The sequence below is a fragment of the Magallana gigas genome, chromosome 6, assembly GCF_963853765.1.
Source record: "Magallana gigas chromosome 6, xbMagGiga1.1, whole genome shotgun sequence".
Classification (NCBI taxonomy): domain Eukaryota; kingdom Metazoa; phylum Mollusca; class Bivalvia; order Ostreida; family Ostreidae; genus Magallana; species Magallana gigas.
Genome location: NC_088858.1, coordinates 7,290,785 through 7,311,420, shown reverse-complemented (window position 1 = coordinate 7,311,420; position 20,636 = coordinate 7,290,785). Strand labels below are relative to the sequence as shown.

Genomic DNA, 20,636 nt, shown 5'->3' with positions numbered 1-20,636 from the left:
CGGGGCGTGATCAAATCTATCATAAAGTCCTTAGGGCTTAATTGGATTTGATCACGCCCCGATCGAATTTATCACCTCATAACACTTAAAGAATGATTCCTTATTCTCACACATTTACACGAACTTGAACTTTTTGGATTTTACGATCATTTCGTTCAGTTCAAGTATTGCACTAAATTTTCTCTTAATTAGAAACGACGCGAATCTCGTGCAGTAACTCATGAGTTAAAATGTCTTGAAAATGTTACATGGATTAAGTCGTCGCCGTAAAAGTACTTTTCGTTGGGCTATTTTATTTATACATCTAAAAATATACCGGGTATACTTAAGGAATAAGGAATCATTCTTTAAGTATTATGAGGTGATAATTTCGGTCGGGGCGTGATCAAATCCAATTAAGCCCGAAGGGCTTTATGGTAGATTTGATCGCGCCCCGAGCGAAATTATGGCCTCATTATATTTAAAGAAATATTCCTTTATACTTATATTTATATAATTTAAGCCATCATTAGATTAAATATCTAAATATAAATTAGCAAACCCCGCTGGCTCCTCAATTTGGCGTTATTTGAAGTGGGTTATATAGTACAAAATCGATACGTAGTGTTATCACACTCAGTGTGATAACACTACGTATCGATCATCTAAGATGGAAGCACGCATACCTTTAGAGAAAGTAGAGCGCCTATTCTTCCTCATTGGGAATTTAAAGTCAAAACGTTCATGTACAAAACGAGAGCTTCTTAGTATCTTAGGCCATTTCAACTTTGCAGCACGCATAATACCAGCAGGAAGATCGTTTACTTCCTATTTATCGATCGTCAAGACACTGGAAAATGTAAGTATTTCAATATCAATTGTGAATTAAAGGTGGATGTGCGGCCATCTTGTTCATTTGCGAATAAAAATTTAAACATATCTTAAACTGGCTTATTTCTGCCAAAAACTGTTGTCAAAAGAAGAAAAAAGCAATAAATATGAGGTATATGAGTTAATACAAACATGTTGTTTTGTATGCAATTTACACATACAAGAGCAGAACAATGCATTTTTAAATTACTATGACCTGCGCAGCTACAAACTTAAATTTCAGATTTAATAATCTGAAAAAAAATGAAAGAAAGACATTATTGTCCACTGTACAACCATTTGTTTAGGAAAAGGTTTTAACTTGGTTATCTAAGTTGTATTTTTGTCTCAAAAGAAGGTACCCTATTCTTAAAATTGGTCTAAAAAACCATCAATTCGCACGAGATATTTTCGCCTGTGTCTATGAGAGCACCTTGAGGTTATATTTTCATTAAAAAATTTACTATAGCATTGAATCATGATTTTTTGAAGTATACACTCTCATAACTGCAGCGGTGTGTGTATACAAATTGAGTAACGCGCGTTAGCGCGTTACTCAATTTGTATGCACACACCGCTGCAGTTATGAGAGTGTATACTTCAAAAAATCATGATTTAATGCTTATATTTCATTTTTTTTAATTTCTTGCCTTGTCTGCAAATGTGATTCATACCTTAAAATTCCTATCTTATCCTAAGGGTAAGTTACTATTAATGGAAGAGCCACAGTAACAGCCACTAGCGTGAACTTTGATTTTCGCTTGTGACGTTGCAGTTTACAGCGTTCAACGTTTGTGACGTCATAATAAAACTCGTCAATTTGACCTTTGACTCCTTGTTGCATTTAGAGGCATTTAAACATCACGGAATTTAATGGAAAAACACAGTAGAATGTAAATATATGTATATATTCATGTGTATTTTTAAGACAATTTTTTTTTATAAGACAATTTTACTTCTAAAAGGAATTTAATAAAATTTAGGCTTATAGAACTGAAAAAGGGCATTGGAACGGTTATAGAGATGTCTGTCACATTCAACGCTGCTTAAACCTTCAAAATAGTCTGCAGTTGCAAAGTTCTATAGCTGTTCCAAGTGATTAAAAATGCAATGTTTTGTTCCTGTATGTGTAATTTGTATACAAAACAACATGTAGAACCCCATTGTTATTACTTCTTTATAATTTTACAACAGGTTTTGGCAGAAACAAGTCAGTTCAAGGAATGTTTACTTTTTTATTCTCAATTGTACAAGATGGCCGCACATCCCCCGTAAACAACGTTACATATATAGTAAAATCACATTGGGTATACATAATGTATTGTACCTCAATGCAGATATCATCCATGCCTCCACTTTTGTTTTTATCCAAAAAGTTTTGAACATGACTTTATTTTTCTTTAAGAGGATTTAAGAGCTGTAATAGCAAAGTCTGGTAACTAGTTGTGAGAAGAGTTTTTTTCTTTTCTGTTTTTAACCTATACCTCCTGTTCTTAATCATTACAAGTAAAAAGACTTCAAGTTGCAAAAGCCAGGCTTGTTTTAAGTTTAAGACGAAAAGATCCGAAAAGCAGGAAAAAAGAAGGGGAAGGAGTAGTCAGTTAGTATTGCAGACAGCGGCTGAGATGTCAGCATGCTTGCTATATGGTGGAGAGGAACAGTGCAGAGCTGATCCTGAGGACATTAAGGATATAGGAGTCGGAAAAGACCGACAACGGGTGGTCCTGACTGGCGTCGTCTGTGGATTTAGCAATCCCTTTACTGTACTTTACATACTGATCTTTCTGTCCTGTTATATTTTCCCCTGAAAGTGCTTGCTGAAATTCAAATGCAAGAAAGACGGGAAAACAGACTGGCTTTGAATTTTTTTTAAATTTACATTTGGTATTTTGAATTGCATAAAAAATGGGTCACATCTGCTACTCAAGTACAATCTACTGCTAGCATACTGATGCATCATTCTACAACTTACGCAATCTCAGCATAGGTCAAAGCCTTTTTATAAGACCGTCCCCACGTGTATAGATCGATGGTGGTGGTTATCAAACAACCATGCCCCGCCTATATAAATACAGAAGAATCACTGCGTACTTCCAAAGACGGAAAACTTCACCTCGACCGGTAAGGTAAGGCGATCAAGTAGAAATACTTTGAAATAAACTAAAATAGTTGTATAGAAATTAAAATTATATAAATAAAGTTTGGACTAAAAGCCAAACATTGGGGTTTTATGTTGTTATATATGTATTAAATTCAAACATTGTAAAGGAGTTAATAAAATTAAATAAAATATGTGCTGATAATGAAGATTCTATCGGTGGTTACAGATAGTCAAGAGAAATTAAAGTTAGTTCATAAAGTGCATTTAGCATATGATACGTGAAAAGAATAAACATGAAACTAAAACAGTCGTTAAACTTTATCTTTATAAAATTATCACTGCATATATACTAACACTATCGTTAAATTTATATTGCATATAAAACACTAGATATACCGGTAGATGTGCATCTCTCCTGATATATTCAACCAGTGTTTGACAAATGATTGAACGGTGTCATCTTTTTACAGAAAAGCCTTTCAGAAAACTAAGAACCATGCTTGGACTAGCAGTGTTCGCATCCCTTTGTTATTTGGCCTCTGCAGCCCTGAACAAGCCATCGTTTTGTCGGGACTTGGACTGTCCAAAATATACCGTACTCCAGTCATTTCCTGTCTGTATTGATTTTGTTGTCCGAATGACCAAAACAAGACTATCTTTATTACATTATTTTTCTCATTCTCGGTTTTGTTTCGCAGGAAAAATTTCCCCCCGTCATGATAAGTGATAACATTGTTTTGTCTTAGCTACAAGTTTATATTCGACTCTTTTTAACTTTTTTTATTGGTATTAAATCTTGAAATGTCTTCAAATATCATTACACCGTTACAATATTGGTTAATTTGGGACCATCTACAAATAATCGTAAAAGTTCTTGGACTTTGGTCAATCACATAATGTTGTACAAATTTAACGTAGCTTGCGCATTATCGACAACGGATAAGCGGTTTTTTTTTCAACTCATGGCCGACGAAATAATATAAAAACCAAAGAACTATACAGGAAAGCTCGCGGAAATAATTTTTCAAATTCTATTTGATTGTATGGCTCTGATATTGATTATAGGTAATGTCAAACTCTAGTGAATCTACTTACAGCAAAGAGTAGGTTAGTATGTTCGCAAAAAATTGGCTTAAAACTCTTCAATGTGGAGTGTATATTATACAATTAAGGAATACCATTGAGTGAGTCAGGAAAATTCCGGGTCCCGGGGAGCAAACCTACTTCCCAAGGGGAACAGGGAGGGGGACTGGACTTCCTCAATGATATACTTTAACTGTTTTATTATACCGATTCAAACAATAAAAAAAGAAACAACAAATCCACCATAAAGACCTTCGCGCTTTGTCGCATTTGATCTATCAAACGGAGCAGAATCCATCGCTAGCGTGGCCGCCGCCTAACATAGTATAATTAATGCTGTTGATTAAAGAACTATCATCATTTTTAGGGGTTTGAGCTGAGACGGTATGAGATGTCCCAGTGGGTTGCAACAAAAGATCTGGTGACGAGATACGATGCTCTGAAGAACTCAAATATGTTTTATAAATTGTTCCACTACATTTCTGGAAAGAACACACTCGGTGAGAATACCTTTTAAGGTTAAAAATTTACAGCTTTTTCCTGAAAGCCACATTTTAGACACCAACTACTTAAAGGGACATGGTTACGATTTTGGTCAAGTTATTTTTTCCTATTTTAACGTTAACAAAGCTTCTGTAAGGCATTTAAATAGGCAACCGAAATTTGAATGTCGTTCATTGAGTTATTAAGCTTTTGTTTACAAATTGAATGTTGAAGTGAAAATTTCAGTTTCAACCTCAAAATGATTGTGTTAAACGTTAAAAACTGTATATTTGTACTTTAAATAGATAAGATGAATTATACAAATCAGCTTGAAAAAGATTTTTACTGGTATATTGAATCAATATAGGGCGCGCGTTTTGTTAAATTAACGTGACAAAGAATTGTGAGCTCTGTATTTTGCTTATAACTCTACGACTGACACTCAAATTCCATGTGATCATTAAAAATGCATTCCTAAAGCATTGTAAACAGTAAAAACAGAAAAATAAAATTTAACCAAAATCGTGACCATGCCATTTAAGTGGCACTGCATTATTTTTTTCCAACAGTTCTGTGGGCAACTGATAATTATATACGAGGTTCGTTCGATGTGTTAAATGTATTGAATGGTATCTCAAAAACATGCGACTAAAATATTGAAATGAACATTACACCCCGTCAAAGTTTTCTCCTCAGTTTAAAATACATTATTTCAATCTCTGAATCCATTTCTGAAATGGATTACTGTACGCTGGTTAAGGTAGACTTCTGTGTCACTGACTGATGGCTGAGATAAGGAATTGTCGCGACATATAGCGACGACCAGATAAAAAAAAAAACCCTTTATAAGTTAAGGAAATAGTCGCATGAGGCTAGATGTGTAGAGTTTAGTGGGTATGGCAAGACGGTAACCATCTCAGACTTCAAAAATTGCTTCACAAGTTTAGAAGAATGTAATGGAGCATTATCATTAAGTAGACGAACATGCCTAAATCCTTTCACAGGAGGTCTTTTATCATAGTTTTTCTTCAGCATTTTTTAGTATAACATTTCTGTATTACCGACTTGTAATTCTTTTAAAAGCCCTTCGACACCGGAATTTGTACGGCTAAACCATCACATGAGAAGAATAGGCAGTAAAGAACCTTTTTGTGTTTATATGGTTCTTTTGGCAACTTAATGTCTTCTACCGTGTTTGGTTAGCCTTAATTTGTTTTAAATTTTTCTTTCGTTTGAAATAGTGAACCCATGTTCCGTCACCAGTAACAATATTTGCAAATTGTCTTTGATTTAATTTAAGGAACATTTTAGCAATTGCTTAACTGTTTGTATTCGTAACCCTTTTGGTCATCTCTCATTATAAATATATGCGGTATCCATCTCCCTAAAAAAATTTCGTCCTATCTAAATACGCTAAAAATGAAATGCAACCGCGATAGCGATATGCCAACAATTTGGCAATATCACGAATCGCGTCTCTACCATTAATTTCAAAGATACCTTATTAGACGCTAATTCATTTTAAAAAAAACTGCATTATCAAATGACGATTGGTTCTGTTGAAATGACAAAATGTTTAAACTGTTTGAAAGATATCGAATAGAACTGTTGAAGAGTATCATTATCCACGAAATCAGGCAAAGCATTATCGTGCTGTGCTACAATACACATTATATATTGAACTGCCCTCGTATGTGCAACTTTCTTTTTAATGTTTTATGAAGGAATGAAGATGCCGATGACAGCCCCTGTGCTGAGGACCGTTATCCCCGGGGTGGGAAGGAATAACCAACAGACTATGATGGAGATGCATTTCATGATCCCCCACAACATGCAGCCATTCCCCCCGGCCCCCACCGACCCCACCGTGTACATCACTACGCTCCCTCCCCTGGACGTCTACGTCAAGTAGGTCTATTATATAAAGAGAACATATATATGGTACAGAGCGGTACATTGGCTTCGCTGTATACAAATGTAAACTCTGCTGGAGCGGGCGTGTGTGAACGAATTTTGCAGAAGAGTTCATCATAATTCATCATGTCGTCTTAAAGATTGTGTATTAATCGGAACTCTTGTATTTCCTTCATGCACGATCAGTTTAATTTGGTTAAGATGGGTACACGTTCAGATGATGGTCATATGATCTCAATGCATTCACACATAATAATAAACACATGTATGGACTATATTAATGTGAACTTTGTGTCCATTTTATGAAGACTTTACGAACAGTTCGTTAATACTTCGGACTTCACATGATTTATTTGAAAATGTGACCAAACAAGTTCATATCCCAGTGAACTTTTTAACTTGCTGTTTATTTGTTAAATGTCAATAATATATGTTAATACATTGGCAAGTTATTCCAATCTTCTGCATGGGAATTGAATGTGTAAATATCGAGCATCATATTCCGTTACGTTTCATTTAAGATCCTAAGCATGGTGGCTGGTAGATAATTCCAAGTATAAGTCAAATACGTTCAAATTGTTCCTCGGAGTAGGAATTGAAAGAGGAAATCTTAAAGCTTTAAATATGTACTTAAATTTCATTTCAGATCGTTTGGTGGGTTCACTAATCACAGAATGAACCTGATGAAAGTGGAAGAACTGAAGAATCAAATCAACAACAGAAATCTCTACCATGGAGACCATTTTTACACGGCCGGATATGACGGTCCCAGATCTATGAATAGACATAACGAGGTCTGGCTCGTTGCCAAAAACTAATAATGTGTACAAGACATGTTTTCATGATATTTTCATGTCTTATACATATTATTGGACTGATCTAATAATAAAGTTATCAAAATAATATGTGCTCCCTACTGATGATGTAAATAAAAAGTTTTGAGGATCTCCGAGTTTTACTTATGTATCTATATCTATTGAAAGTTTTAAATATTTTTTATGAATACCAGCATGTTATTTCCCAATGCAATTTCATGAATTTTATAGGTAATCTTTTTATCACTGGCCTCAAGTATGTTTTATAATATTGACTCAAGTTACTAATTTAGAAATGGATATTAATGGTGATTATATTTTAAAGCTATACACGCTATAATTTGCGTCAATTTTGAATAAAGGGGAAAATGTATGTGTGTGATTACTAATAAAAGTTACCTTTATGCTGTTAATTATAATGCTCAATTCGATCACGTAACAAATATATCAAATATTAAACAATAAAAAATATTTATTTTCCTGCCAGGAAAGTAATGCCTCCTCGTGAATATCAATCTATCACGTGATATCGACAGCTAAATTTAGTCTATCATACCACAACTGGTGAAGGGTCAACATCTTCATAATTGTGATAGTTTCACAAAGGAAAGGATATTTTCAGTAAAGCATAAATTTGTCCGATAAACGAGTACAAACAAAAGAAAAAAATACAAGCCTGTGAGTATATATGAATACTTCCTTTAAAAAAAATGACGTAGACCTGTGTTTTTCCCCTATGTGCTATTTATAGATCCTATACGTGTTAATGCAGAAGTAAGGGTAGCGTGAATGACAAACGTATTTTACTCATTATACATGTATGTATTTCAAATTAACAACTGTTAAGCATATTAAAAATCAAGTTGGATATTTAATTAGGCAAACAATAACGACCACCTAGTTCTCCGCGGACATGCGCAATGAGGTCGGTTTCACTCTTCCTTCATCAATATTCATGAAAAGGTATATTTTCCTGGCAGGAAAATAAACAATTAAAAATCTATATCTTCGTAACGAGATGGAATTCACCATTGTAATTTACAGATTAAGGATAACTTTTATAAGTAGACAAACACATGCGTTTTCACTGTCATTCAAAATTGACGTAAATTATAGCGTGTATAGCTTTAAAACATTCAAATACTCTTTAATGCCGTTTTGCTACGCTACAACAAATGTGACTTATTTATTTGATCAATCAAATATCTAGACAAACATGTACTTCACAGAAAAGAATATACACCTTTTATGTCCATATGCCTCTGGGTCCCTACTTGAGTGACGTCTTTTTGTATTTAAAAATGCATCTCTTCCTTTTCACAGTTTTTGAAAAATAAAATACTTATTACAGGGCTTCCTTTCAAAACATGCAAACATATTCACTTTAAAATGTTGGAAGAAAATTTAATGGATTACATTTTCTAAAGGTCATTGAAGTAGACTGAGCGAAATGAGGGTATGCATGTTCAAAAAGTTGTAGAAGGAAAATAATCAAGTTTACCCCTACAATGTTTTAGCTTTCAAAGAGTAACAGGTTTATATCTAATATTTTAGAGAAAAAAATTAAGGAAGTTAACCACTAAATAACAAAATTTTAAGATATTTAATTTTTTTTTAATAAATTAGATTTTCTAATTTTGAATACTTTTCACACAAAATGTCTTTTTTCCGTTAATTAAAATAACCATTGTGATCTGTTTTTCACATAATACTGATTAAGAATATATGTTCCAAACTTGCTTTAGTTGAAAAATGTATATTTGAAATTGCAAAAAATTAGCTGGAAACTTATGAAAAATGGGGTATACATATTGACATTTTGGTTTTAAAAAGTACTAGTACTTGAAACACCACTTTTTGGATTTTTTCATTACAATAGGTTTCAAGAGAAAAACACGTAACCAAAAAACTTGCTTAGGGACCCATCTATAAGTGAAAGCCAAAGACCTTCTGTCTATGTTTGACTGGAACAGATTGTGATGTCATCTGTTTCTGGTTTGGTTTCTTTTCCAGCCCCATGCCTCACCAAATACAGTAACTTCCATTCTCATGGTTGCAGGAGGTTCAACTCTCTTTGGGTTCTTCAACTTTATTTTGTCACCCAAAGAATAATTCAGTTTCTCTGAGTAGTAAAATTACAATGTTTGGGCACTGTTGTGTCAAAGCAAGTTTATTTCATAATAAATGCTTTACACCGATACAGTTTTTCACATATTCAATCATTATATGTATTCATATCATTACATGTTTTTAATCAAACAAACAAAATGCACTCTATGCATGGTGAAAAAACCTTAACAACATGCATAGGTTTAGGTTTTGGTGACAAAAAAAAGCTGTTTGGTTACACTGTAGTTTTAACTTATCTGGTACTGTGTCAACCTTTATGTATTTCTTTATGAAACCATTCTATACCTATTTAATGTACATATGTCATTAAACATACTCTTAATAATGCCCTAGTGTTCAACAAATCTAACTTTACTATTAATATAACAAATGTATCTTAATAACAAGCCGAATAGAATAAGAGAATATTGTGCCATATACTGCTATAGGACCAAGCAATTCAATGCACTTACACATAAAGCAAAACTCCAACAGTGAAAACATTGTCTAACCTGCATGTTAACTAATCTAAAATCAAATAGAATAAGTAACATCAAATGTAGATTTTAAAAGGATAGGTCAAAACACTTTTACCTGGTGTAATTCTCAGTTTGAACAAGTTTAAGTTTCTTTAAAAGAAATAGGTAGAGGTGTTTTATTATCTGTGCATTTCAGGGGGAAATATGTGTCAAAAAGCTTCACACCTGCTCCAGTTCTACTAACACACCATTACAATCCTTGGGGTGGAGGCATACCACAGGTTTGCCATTAGCCCCAATCTTTGATTCTTCGCTCAGAAGTCTTATTCTTTTAGATTTGATGTCTTTCATTGCTTCATTAATGTTGTCTACCTGTTCAAACACATAAAAAATGTATAAAAACAATAATAAAGTACATTGCAAATTCAAATTGTATTATGCTCTTAGTAATGTCATATCAATCATGAAATTAAACAACTTTAAGTAGAAAAATTGCTTTTAAGATATGTACCTCAATGCAGATATGATGCATGCCTCCACTTTTATTTTTATCCAAAAAGTTTTGAATAGGACTTCTGTCTCCAAGAGGATTTTAAAAGAGCTGTAACAACAAAAATTGGTACATTAATGTGAGAAGATTTGCATTGCTATGTTTGCTATTCTTGCATGCACTTCTCTTCACTTTTCTTCCCTCTATTTTTGTTTCCCCAAGCTCAACAAATACTGTGTAAACCCCATGATCTGAAAATAATATTGGAAATAATTTAGAACAACTTTAAAAAAATATATACATCCAAGATAAAGATGACTTGTGTTCAGAGATTTGCCAAAGACTAAGCGGCACATTATAATCAAAGCTCAAGTCACAGCTGTTACTCAAGTACAATGCACTGCAAGCATACTAATGCATCATTCTACAACTTACGCAATCTCAGCATAGGTCAAATCCTTTTTATAAGACCGTCCCCACGTGTATAGATCGATGGTGGTGGTTATCAAACAACCATATGCCCCGCCTATATACATACGGAGGAATCACTGCGTACCTCCAAAGACGATATACCTATCCCAAGTGTATACGTTCCTGCTCTAGTTCTTCTCAAGTATTAGGAAATGTAGTCATTTATCATGAACCGAGAACAAGAACATATACAAGGGTGGGGTGGGTGGGGTAAAATCATGGATAAGCTGAACCACCAATGCCATCTACCGTGCTCATTCTCAATATTCAGTATCATTGGTACAGCTCTGAGAAAGATGACGTCATCACTTTCGCGGTGACGTATTACACTTCCCTAGACAATCACCATTGTAACATAAGTGCCTTCACTCCTCACAATACTCATAATCATAAAATTAATCTAAACAAAATATGTTGAGTAACAAACAGTCTGTTCAACATACTCCTGAACTTAAAGATCAAAAACACAAGTTATTCAAATGGGATAAAACTATTGCTTAAAATACATTATATGTATTATTTTCAAATTTTAGATTTGACATTCTTTCAACTTATCACTGTTATAAGTTATACAGTAAATCTACAAAATGTTATTCAACAACAAATTAACCGTCACTGCTATTTACAAAACAAACAGTCCTACAAAATCCTAATATGATGTAGATGATAAATTCGAAAACAAAGGATCTTTCTTATTCCCTAAATTGTATTGATATTCTTAAGGCCTTATCGTTAATGAAAAGCTTTTTGTAAAATATTAAAATCCTCATATTGTTGGAACAGATCTTCCACAAAATCACATTGACCTGCACTGTCTGCTAATCTACCTGCGATATAATCAGATTCCACTAAAGCTGGCAATCTACTATAATATTCTGCTGTTCCCTCTCCATACCATCCCACATGGTTCATCATTTGTCCTACATTGGTAACCGAACCAGATAAAGCCAGATTCACTTTGCCTGCTTAGGAACTACATGTGCTGCGGCTTGTTTCTCTTGAATAAGTTTCACATACTGTTTGATGCAATGTGCCACTGCAGGGTTACCTGTATCACTCTTCTCATCCCAGAATTTACTACGACCACTTTCTTTAAAGACCGATACTGTCCCAGCTGCTAATCGTCTTGGGCATTCACAACTTCCTTATTCTTTAGTACCCAAAAATGTACAATTTATTTTATGAACTGGTGTTTTACCAAAACCATCCTGCCACACAAGAAAATGCTTTAGATCATCAGGGGTACAATTAGATATTGTGCAATCTTTCCTCAATAGTTTAAGAAAGAAATTCAGAGAGTTTTTCAAAGTATCTTTTCTCTTAGATAAAGATGATGAAGATTTGTCATTCAATTCCTTAATCCTCTTGTCAATCTTAACCAGATCCAAGCTTTCTCCCTACGAAATGAAAAACATATAGCTTAGATAAACAAAAGCTTGAATGCAACTAGTGGCCATCTCAGACCCCTATTATCAGTAATGAAACCTTTTCTAGAAGGAACCCTTATTACTGCCTTATCTCCCCGGGCCCCTAACTCTAAACTCTGGATTACATGCTTTCAACAAGAGGCCACCAAACAGGTACAATCTTAATTAATGGCAGGACACAGGTGCACAGACCAACTTTCTGTTCCTTTAAAAATAAGAGTACCGGATGTATAAGGGCAAAAGGGGGATAAACATATGCATTAACCACCACTGACAAATCCTGAGCAAACAAATTTACATCAGATGAATATGGGGTAGGATATGGGGTAAAATGTGGTATTGCTGTACCTCCTGAACATTTCATCACATTAGAATCAATAGCCATGAGGTCCATTGAATGAGGTCCAAATTGCCTTTCAACACACTGCCATGAACCAATATTCAAACATGCATCACTGTAACTAAGACTACGTGAAGGTGAATCTGCCTCATTCAAATCTGAGGATACATATTGCATGTGCAGATCACAATTACAAGAAGTCACCAACTGAAATATCTGTTTTGTTATGTTGTTCAAAGATCTATCCCGTCCTCCTTGATTGTTCCAAACACTCAGAACAGCAACATTATCTACCAGTAAGTCAACCCTTGAATCTCTAATTACATCCTCCATTGACTTCAAGACCTGAAGGACTGCCTCAGCTTCCTTCAAATGAATAGGTCTACTGTCGTTTGTCTCCCAAAAATCTCCAAGTTCAACCTTTTCCCCCTGAAAACAAACTACTGCCCCATACTTGTAGCCAGAAGCATCTGTTGAAATATTTACTTGCTTATGACTCTCTAACCTCCACTTTGCGTAACCCTTCCACGAGTCCAAGAAACGCCAGTATTTGAACTCTTCCCGCAATTCATCACCTATGACAATACGTTTTGAATTTTTAACTCCACATGAAATTGCATTATTAACTTCCCTGCAGTACAATTTAGCTCCTGGAATTGTAAAACCCATCAAAACACACTTGCCTGCAAAACGCTGCAAAGTTCGAATAGAAACCTCCCTGCCTGCCAAAATTGACTCTCTTAACTCTCTAAACTTAAACTTTTTATCCTCTGCCAAGATATAAGCTAACTTTACTGAATCCACCAAAAATCCAAGGAACCTTACACATTGTTGGGGTTCCAGGAATGATTTTTCAAGTGATATTGTGTAACCTAAACGGGTTAAAATTTGAAGTAGAGCATATATCACCCTAAAACAATGTTCTTTTGCTTCCAAGTCAGTAGTGCCCTCTGATGGGTTAGCTATCATCAAACGGTCATCAATATACTGAGTTGTTATAACATTCAATTTTCTAAGATAAGATGTAATTGTCATTCCAACAGTTTGATAAACATATGGTGAGGCCTTCCATCCAAAAGCCAAAACTGTGTAAACCATGATAAATCCACCAAATTCAATCCCAAAGTAAGTCTGTGAGTTCTCTGACAATGTGTTCATAGTCTGACTTTTCATCACATTACCATCCATGCCTCTGAATCTATCAACATATGAACATCATTTAAAGTTTCAAGACGAAACGGAGAATCTTTTATCCACAAATTTAAGTACCTTCCATCCAAACATAACCGCGGTTGAGATGGCTCTACTAACAAAGGCATCACAACCCTAGGCATGTCACATTCACCAATCTTTCCCAGAACTCTTATGGCTCCTATCCTTATTTTCTCATATAAAATCTGGTCTACAAACTCCTTGTGATCCCTACAACTAATACTATTTTCTAAGAAAATGCTTGAAGGTTCATCACTGTCATAAGAAAGACCTTTAAAGTTTCCTTTGAAATGTGAAAAGAATTCCTTAACATCTACACCTTGTGTAAGCCACCTACTTATTCTAAACTGAACATCTTCATCTACTACTCCCTTTTTCAAAACTTCATTCCAATGATTCATATTATGATGTATCTGACCTGACTTACATAATTTTGGGTCACGCAAAGGTCAATTTTTAATGTCAAAATCAACCCCTTGAAGGACAAACTCAGCTGTAGGATGTTTGGTTACAAATGAGGGAGTCCCACCTCCCAATGTCACCCATGATGAATTCTGTCTTAGTTCTACACGAGTTGGATCAAAATCAAGTCATCTCTCCCATTCTATATTTATTTCCCTGTAAAAATATAAAGTTATGGTTAAACTATCAAGAGTCCAACATGGGAGACATATGGGTGATGGAACTCCCTCACTTGTAACCTACGTGAATAAATCCACTAAGACTTAGTTGTCTTCAGGTAACAAGGTCAGACATTCCATATTTTTTTTAACTACCTCGTCCATGTCAAAGTACAAATAAACACAAAATGATGAAATACTGTGTTTATAAATCTCAAAATCATACAAAATGTTGAGAATAAAATCTTCACAATGATTTAAAAGAAATGTGGGAAATTCACAACCAAATAATTCCTAACATTGCAATGTTGAAGGCACTAAACTTTAGAGACCCCTATAGTCTATCTTACTAATAACACATACTCTCCACTGGAAATTCTCTACTTTCTCTTTGCTTGTTTCATAAGTTCACAATCTCTTACATAGTGGCTTGATGATTCACAAAATAAGCATGTACCCCTGCCCATACTCTGTTTCCTATAAGGCATCCCTTGACCCTGGGGTCTGACTGACCTGTACATGTATCCCCCTCCATATTGAGGTGCATATGAATAAGGCTGAGGAAATCCCATTGGATACATGGGCATTGGTGGGTTCAAATTTGCTAAAACTGATTCCTGTTTTGGTGGCTGAATATCCTATTTACAGGAAGTATTATCCCTCTTAACTTCAGAAGTCCCACTCTCTTTTAAACATTTATTTATGGCCTTAGTCAATGGACCTGCACCTTTCCCCCCAAGAACGGTTAAACATAAATTTTCCATGTTAATCTTGCCCTGCATCCTACTACATTGTCTACACAAATCTTCATACACATCCATGTCCTCATGGTTCACTTTTCTAGCTTACCTAGATAATTCATCTAAACTTAATAAAATCAGTGCTTCACTGGGCTGGGACTGGGTACAGAGAACTTTAATCTTGTCCTTCACCTGCTGAATCTGTGTACCATCCTTGTCTTTGACTTCAGTTATTGAATCTTGTAGCTTCCTACGTTTTCCACCATTTGAATCCTAAAATGCATTATAAATCATTTGATAATGATTAACATCATAATAAGTAGTTATACTGTACCTGGTTGAAGTGAATATTGTTTAACCATTTATTCAAAATAATTAATCCCTATCAATGCAAAATAAAAGGTTAGAAATCAATATATTAACATAATTTAACAATACATAATTAATTACTAATAATTACATATCACTAATAATTAATCACTCTTTGATGAAAAAACTAAGAGTACCTGGTCTTTGTCTGTTGCCTTCTTTGAATTAGAAGTAGGCCCTTGCTCTAGATCTGCAGTCGTTGCTGACAAGTGACCTAATTCTGGATCCTGCAAATACTGTCCTTCTGGTTGTCCTTTTTCATTAGCATTTATATGCAGACATGGAGTAGTAACTTTGCAAAATCCTCATCATTTGGGTCCTTCCCTATTATTTTAAATTAATTTAATTCAATAAAATGGCATCACTTGTTCTTAAATTAAGAGCTATTACACTGTAATATCATAAATATCATTCCTTCATTCATGACAGAAATGTTGTTATATTGTAAATAATAATACCTGCCAGTTCCAGTTACTCAATCCCGTTTTCTCCAGTTAAATCCTCAACAGCCTTCAATACATCCTCATACATATTTTTGGTACGCCTTGCAGAAGAAGTCCTTTAGCTAACTGTTTAATGCCATGCGCATCTTGAATATCCCTCAACTTTCTGATAACTGGTAATAATTGTTTTCCTTTCAGGGAATGTTTTCTTTTGAACGAGGCCGGGTCTGATTTGTTCTGCCCTAGATTTTTGAATGAAATTTTTTACATGAATTTCTACTGATATAATTATTATTTTAAGATTAAAAAATAAGACATTTACCACACCGTTTGTTTAGGGGGTCATCTCAAAGTTTGTTAATTTTTAACATAGGGCCCTATGGGATTTTGCTTGAAATGTACCATTTTCTCACATTTTTTACTCTTTTTTTTTAAACTTCTGCCCTAGGGATTTCTTTTTCTGTTCTACATATTAAGGTTATCGCTAAAAGGCATCAAATGGTCAAATAAAAAAAACCTTTTACCATCTGGTTTGATCCAAGGGTCTTATCAAAGTTGTTTTTTGTTTGCTCAGTTTCCCAGATTTGTCAGAAAATGGCTATTTTTTATTTGACAAAGGCGGAAATGCTGATATTTATAGTATTATTAAAACATTTGGACATATTTAAGTAATAAATAAATATATAACATCACATATTAAGGGTCATTAATATAAAATACATGGTTACTGTCTTGAAATATATGAATTAAGCTGTACTTAGGCGGGTTAAGAAAACGTGACAGAGGGCTAGGCTTGCTGAACCTTATTCACGTTTTCGACCCGAGCCCAAATATAGCTTATACTTCGAGCCATTTATGTTTATTCCACAATATAACATTAATTTTACGCATTAAACGTGATATTTTCAACAAATTTCGCTGAATATTTGCAGTTGAAACTACCACGCCATGGCGTCAACCAAGCAAAAAGATGACGTCACAATACAAATGAAACGCTGCGCGAAAGTGTGCGTACTCGTTCTGTATTCGGCCTCGTTAAAACAGTAGGTAACACCATCTACAACATAAAACCGGAAGTTAAACTAAAAAGCTAATATACAAATAGATCCGTACATATCAACAAATTCCGGCCACAAAATTGAAAAATCAAAAAGATTTAATTAATCAACATCACACGTATGCTTGTTATTATTTACTCTTAACACTATATTTTTTTTCAAATTATCCTATTTCTCGTCGCATACGTTTTATCTGCGATTTTCGACCTTCATAAAATCCATGTTAAATCAGTGCAATCATCCATCGACAGTCTCAATAAAATTATACCATTTAATCACATCACCAATATTAATCTAACAAGACCCTCATTGGTGGTAAACAATCTATTACCACCTTGTTGATTATGTATATCTGGCCCTCATGGTACCTCCAGTACCAGCCATGCCATGCGGTCGTCCTCATCGACGCCGCATCATTTTAAAATTTCACTCCAAAATCAATCCTCAGCGATTGATATTTCACTGTAGACCCACTGTAGTGGCCATATATAAACCCTCGTCGGCAACAAACAGCTCTACTGTAATATATTATACAATTATTTAATGCTTGAGCAGTCAAAAGACCAGAATATTTTTCCCGAGGCTCAGTATGATCTATTGCCCGAGGCCACTCAGTATGATCTATTGCCCGAGGCCAACGGCCGAGGGCAATAGATCATACTGAGCTGTTCCCTGCACCAAGGGAAAAAAATCTGGTCTATTGACTGTTCAAGCATTAAATAATTGTTTTATTACCTAATTCCTTTTTTAGTTTACTGGTTTTACAATTTGCATATTGCAGATGGTTTTCGTGCCATTATGCAATATACTCAGATTTTTTTCATATTTTACATGCACCAAACTTGTTGCATGCATTACAACATCTCAATTTAATATTAGCGAGCGTAGCTCGCCGGCGCGCAGCGCCGGAGCGAAGCGAGCTCTACCGGCATGGCGTGTGTGAATAGAAAATTCGGACTATAGTTGCACATTCATTCAACGGATTATTTTGGCGTCAGTAAATCGGACCAGTAATGCATTGTTTTAATCGTCCCAGTTGTTCTCTGTAATCATGGCAATTTTTATCACTTCACACTCTCACGAGAATCAGCAAGACAATATGATAAAAACAATAACGATGTATACGACATACTAGTGCTACCTCTAAAGTTCATCTCAGTACACTCTCAATCAAAAATAATCGAGTGACGTCACAAAGGTTTACACATTGATCCGATAGATTTTTTCGGCGTCAGTAAATTTTGACCCACAATTCATAGTACCAATGGTTTCCAACCTCACGTTCCCGCGAGAATCAAAGTAAAACTCTCAATATATAAGCATATAAGATGTGTAATTTTAACAACATCATGCTTTTTTAAGTAAATTAAATAAGTATACTTCGCGTACTTTTATTTCTCAGGGGAGTTTTTTAAGGAGTCAGGCGCCACTTAACCAACGTCAGCTTTGACGTCACAATAACCAATGATAAGGGAAAATTACTCTATATTGTAAATCTGCTGAAATGACCAAAATCCTTTCAAAATCTTGTAAAGGCTAAGCTAAAGAACAGCTGAAGAATAAGGACATTTCTTCAGATACAGGAAACAGTTGTAAATTGCACTCATTTGGATGAATGCTCACATTTATTTTATTCACTATAATTACGGTAATTTCCTGGAACGTACACGTAGCATCGCTTTTTTTTAAAAGGGAGTGGGTGGGTGGATGGCAGCCTCATCCAAAAAATCTTTGCAAGCAAAAAGAAAAAAATCATGAAAATTCTAATCCTTCATCTCTATAGCAGTTCAGTGGTTTCTTTATTTTCACTTCCATTTATTACATGCGGGGGAGGGGGGGGGGGGCACCATGTTCTTTTAATATGATAAGCAAATATTTTTAAGCGTAAATCAAAAAAAAAAATTAAACATTAATTTTTTTTTTAAAAGTGGAGAGGGCAAATCCATGATAAGATGATTTCTATGTGTAAATTGAAAAATAAAATGAAATATTATTTTTTTAACATGGGAGGGGGGGGGGCTCTATGATGAGTCAAGTTTTATATGTAGGTTTAAGAAAAAATGTCTACTGCAAAAAAGGGGGATGAACTGATGTTACAATCACTTTAAAAGAGGAGATACAGTGCAATGAATATTTATATATTAAAATCTTTATAATTCAACAACATTGTATCTGAGATTAAACTACTGTTCTACTTATAAATAAATAAATTATATCAAATCTTATAAACTATGAATAATGAAAATTTACTGAAAAATAGGTATGTTTAATTTTTTTGCATTCGAATTTTACGTTGTTAATTTTATTTTTATTGATTTATTATAATTCATTGTTTGATCACATGCTGTGCTCGCCCCAACGGTCGCACCGTAAAACATATTAGTTTACACAAAGAAGGAGGAGTCTTCGACCCATTAGATTTTAAATAGTCTTTTACCTTATATGAGGCTTTAAAACTGTTGATTATTTGATATTCCATTTTGATAACATTGAATTAAGTTTCACCAAGTACTAAAACAGCGTCTATGTAAAGGAATATACATTCCCTGTGGAAGGATGTCACATTATAACATACACGCGTTCTGATATACGTTGCCGGTCTAATAGATCACAGTCTATTGACCGCCGTCCAATAGATCGCAGTCTATTGACTGGCGGTCCAATAGATCGCAGTCTATTGACCGGGGGTCTATTAGATCGCAGTCTATTGACCGGCATTTCAAAATAGATGCAAATATTTTGTAAGCCTTTTCACGTTAACTGCGGTCCTGATTTTAGCGCACGCGCACAAACGCTTCCGGACGGTGTCGTATAATTTAAGGTCCGACCCGTTTATCGGTCCGGCCGGACCTTTAATGTTAACATATAAGGTCCGCCTTTCCCTTATAAGATAAGGTCCTACCTGCTATTTAAATAAATAATCACAGCTATCTATACATAATTGTAGGAAATATTACAATATTTGTGTGTAGTTGTTGAAAAAAAAAACGTCCAGAAGCTCCTTTTACCGCTGGTTTTCGTTTTGTAAGTGAAAGTAGAACTTAATGTATAGTGCAAATGTTGAAGTGCGTGCTGACGAAGAGGGATATAGTAAGGGTTCGCCCAAATATTCTTAGTAGAAAAAGGAAATTTTTAAACATCACCGCTTTATAGAACTTTGTTTTTTGGGAGGTAGGACCTCATATTATAGCCCAAGAAAAGGTCCGCCCAAATATTCTTAATAGAAAACGAAAAGTCTTAAACATCCCCCTTTATAGAACTTTGTTTTATGGGAAGTAGGACCTTATATTATAGCCCAAGAAAAGGTCCGGCCTAATATTCTAAGTAGAAAACGAAAAGTTTTAATCATCCCCCCCCCCCCTTTATAGAACTTTGTTTTCTGGGGAGGTAGGATCTTATATTATAGCCCAAGAAATGGTCCGCCCTAATATTCTTAATAGGAAACGAAAAGTTTTAATCATCCCCCTTTATAGAACTTTGTTTTTTGGGAGGTAGGACCTTATATTATAGCCCAAGAAAAGGTCCGGCCTAATATTCTAAATAGAAAACGAAAAGTTTTAATCATCCCCCTTATAGATCTTATATCTTATACCTTATCTTTATAGAACTTTGTTTTTTTTTTGGGTGGTAGGA

At 34.6% G+C, this 20,636-nt stretch overlaps 1 protein-coding gene and 1 long non-coding RNA gene across 3 annotated transcripts; one reads left to right on the top strand and one right to left on the bottom strand.

Moving 5' to 3' along the window:
* Positions 1 to 2,845: 2,845 nt before the first annotated feature.
* LOC105340828 (heme-binding protein 2) lies at positions 2,846 to 7,375 on the top strand. Its single transcript, XM_066088409.1, has 5 exons — positions 2,846 to 2,975; positions 3,421 to 3,563; positions 4,401 to 4,533; positions 6,241 to 6,424; positions 7,077 to 7,375. Exons 2-5 carry the CDS (start codon positions 3,447 to 3,449, stop codon positions 7,246 to 7,248), a joined length of 606 nt encoding a protein of 201 aa, XP_065944481.1. The 5' UTR covers positions 2,846 to 2,975; positions 3,421 to 3,446; the 3' UTR covers positions 7,249 to 7,375.
* A 7,207-nt stretch (positions 7,376 to 14,582) lies between these two features.
* LOC105340841 (uncharacterized) lies at positions 14,583 to 19,771 on the bottom strand. Of its 2 annotated transcripts, none has more exons than XR_004601767.2 (4): positions 19,441 to 19,771; positions 15,961 to 16,187; positions 15,640 to 15,826; positions 14,583 to 15,406 (listed from the first exon to the last, which is right to left on the bottom strand). It is a non-coding gene; the product is annotated as an uncharacterized lncRNA (long non-coding RNA). The 2 variants fall into 2 exon arrangements; XR_010714874.1 differs by lacking the exon at positions 19,441 to 19,771 and adding an exon at positions 16,470 to 17,537.
* Between the last annotated feature and the right edge of the window lie 865 nt (positions 19,772 to 20,636).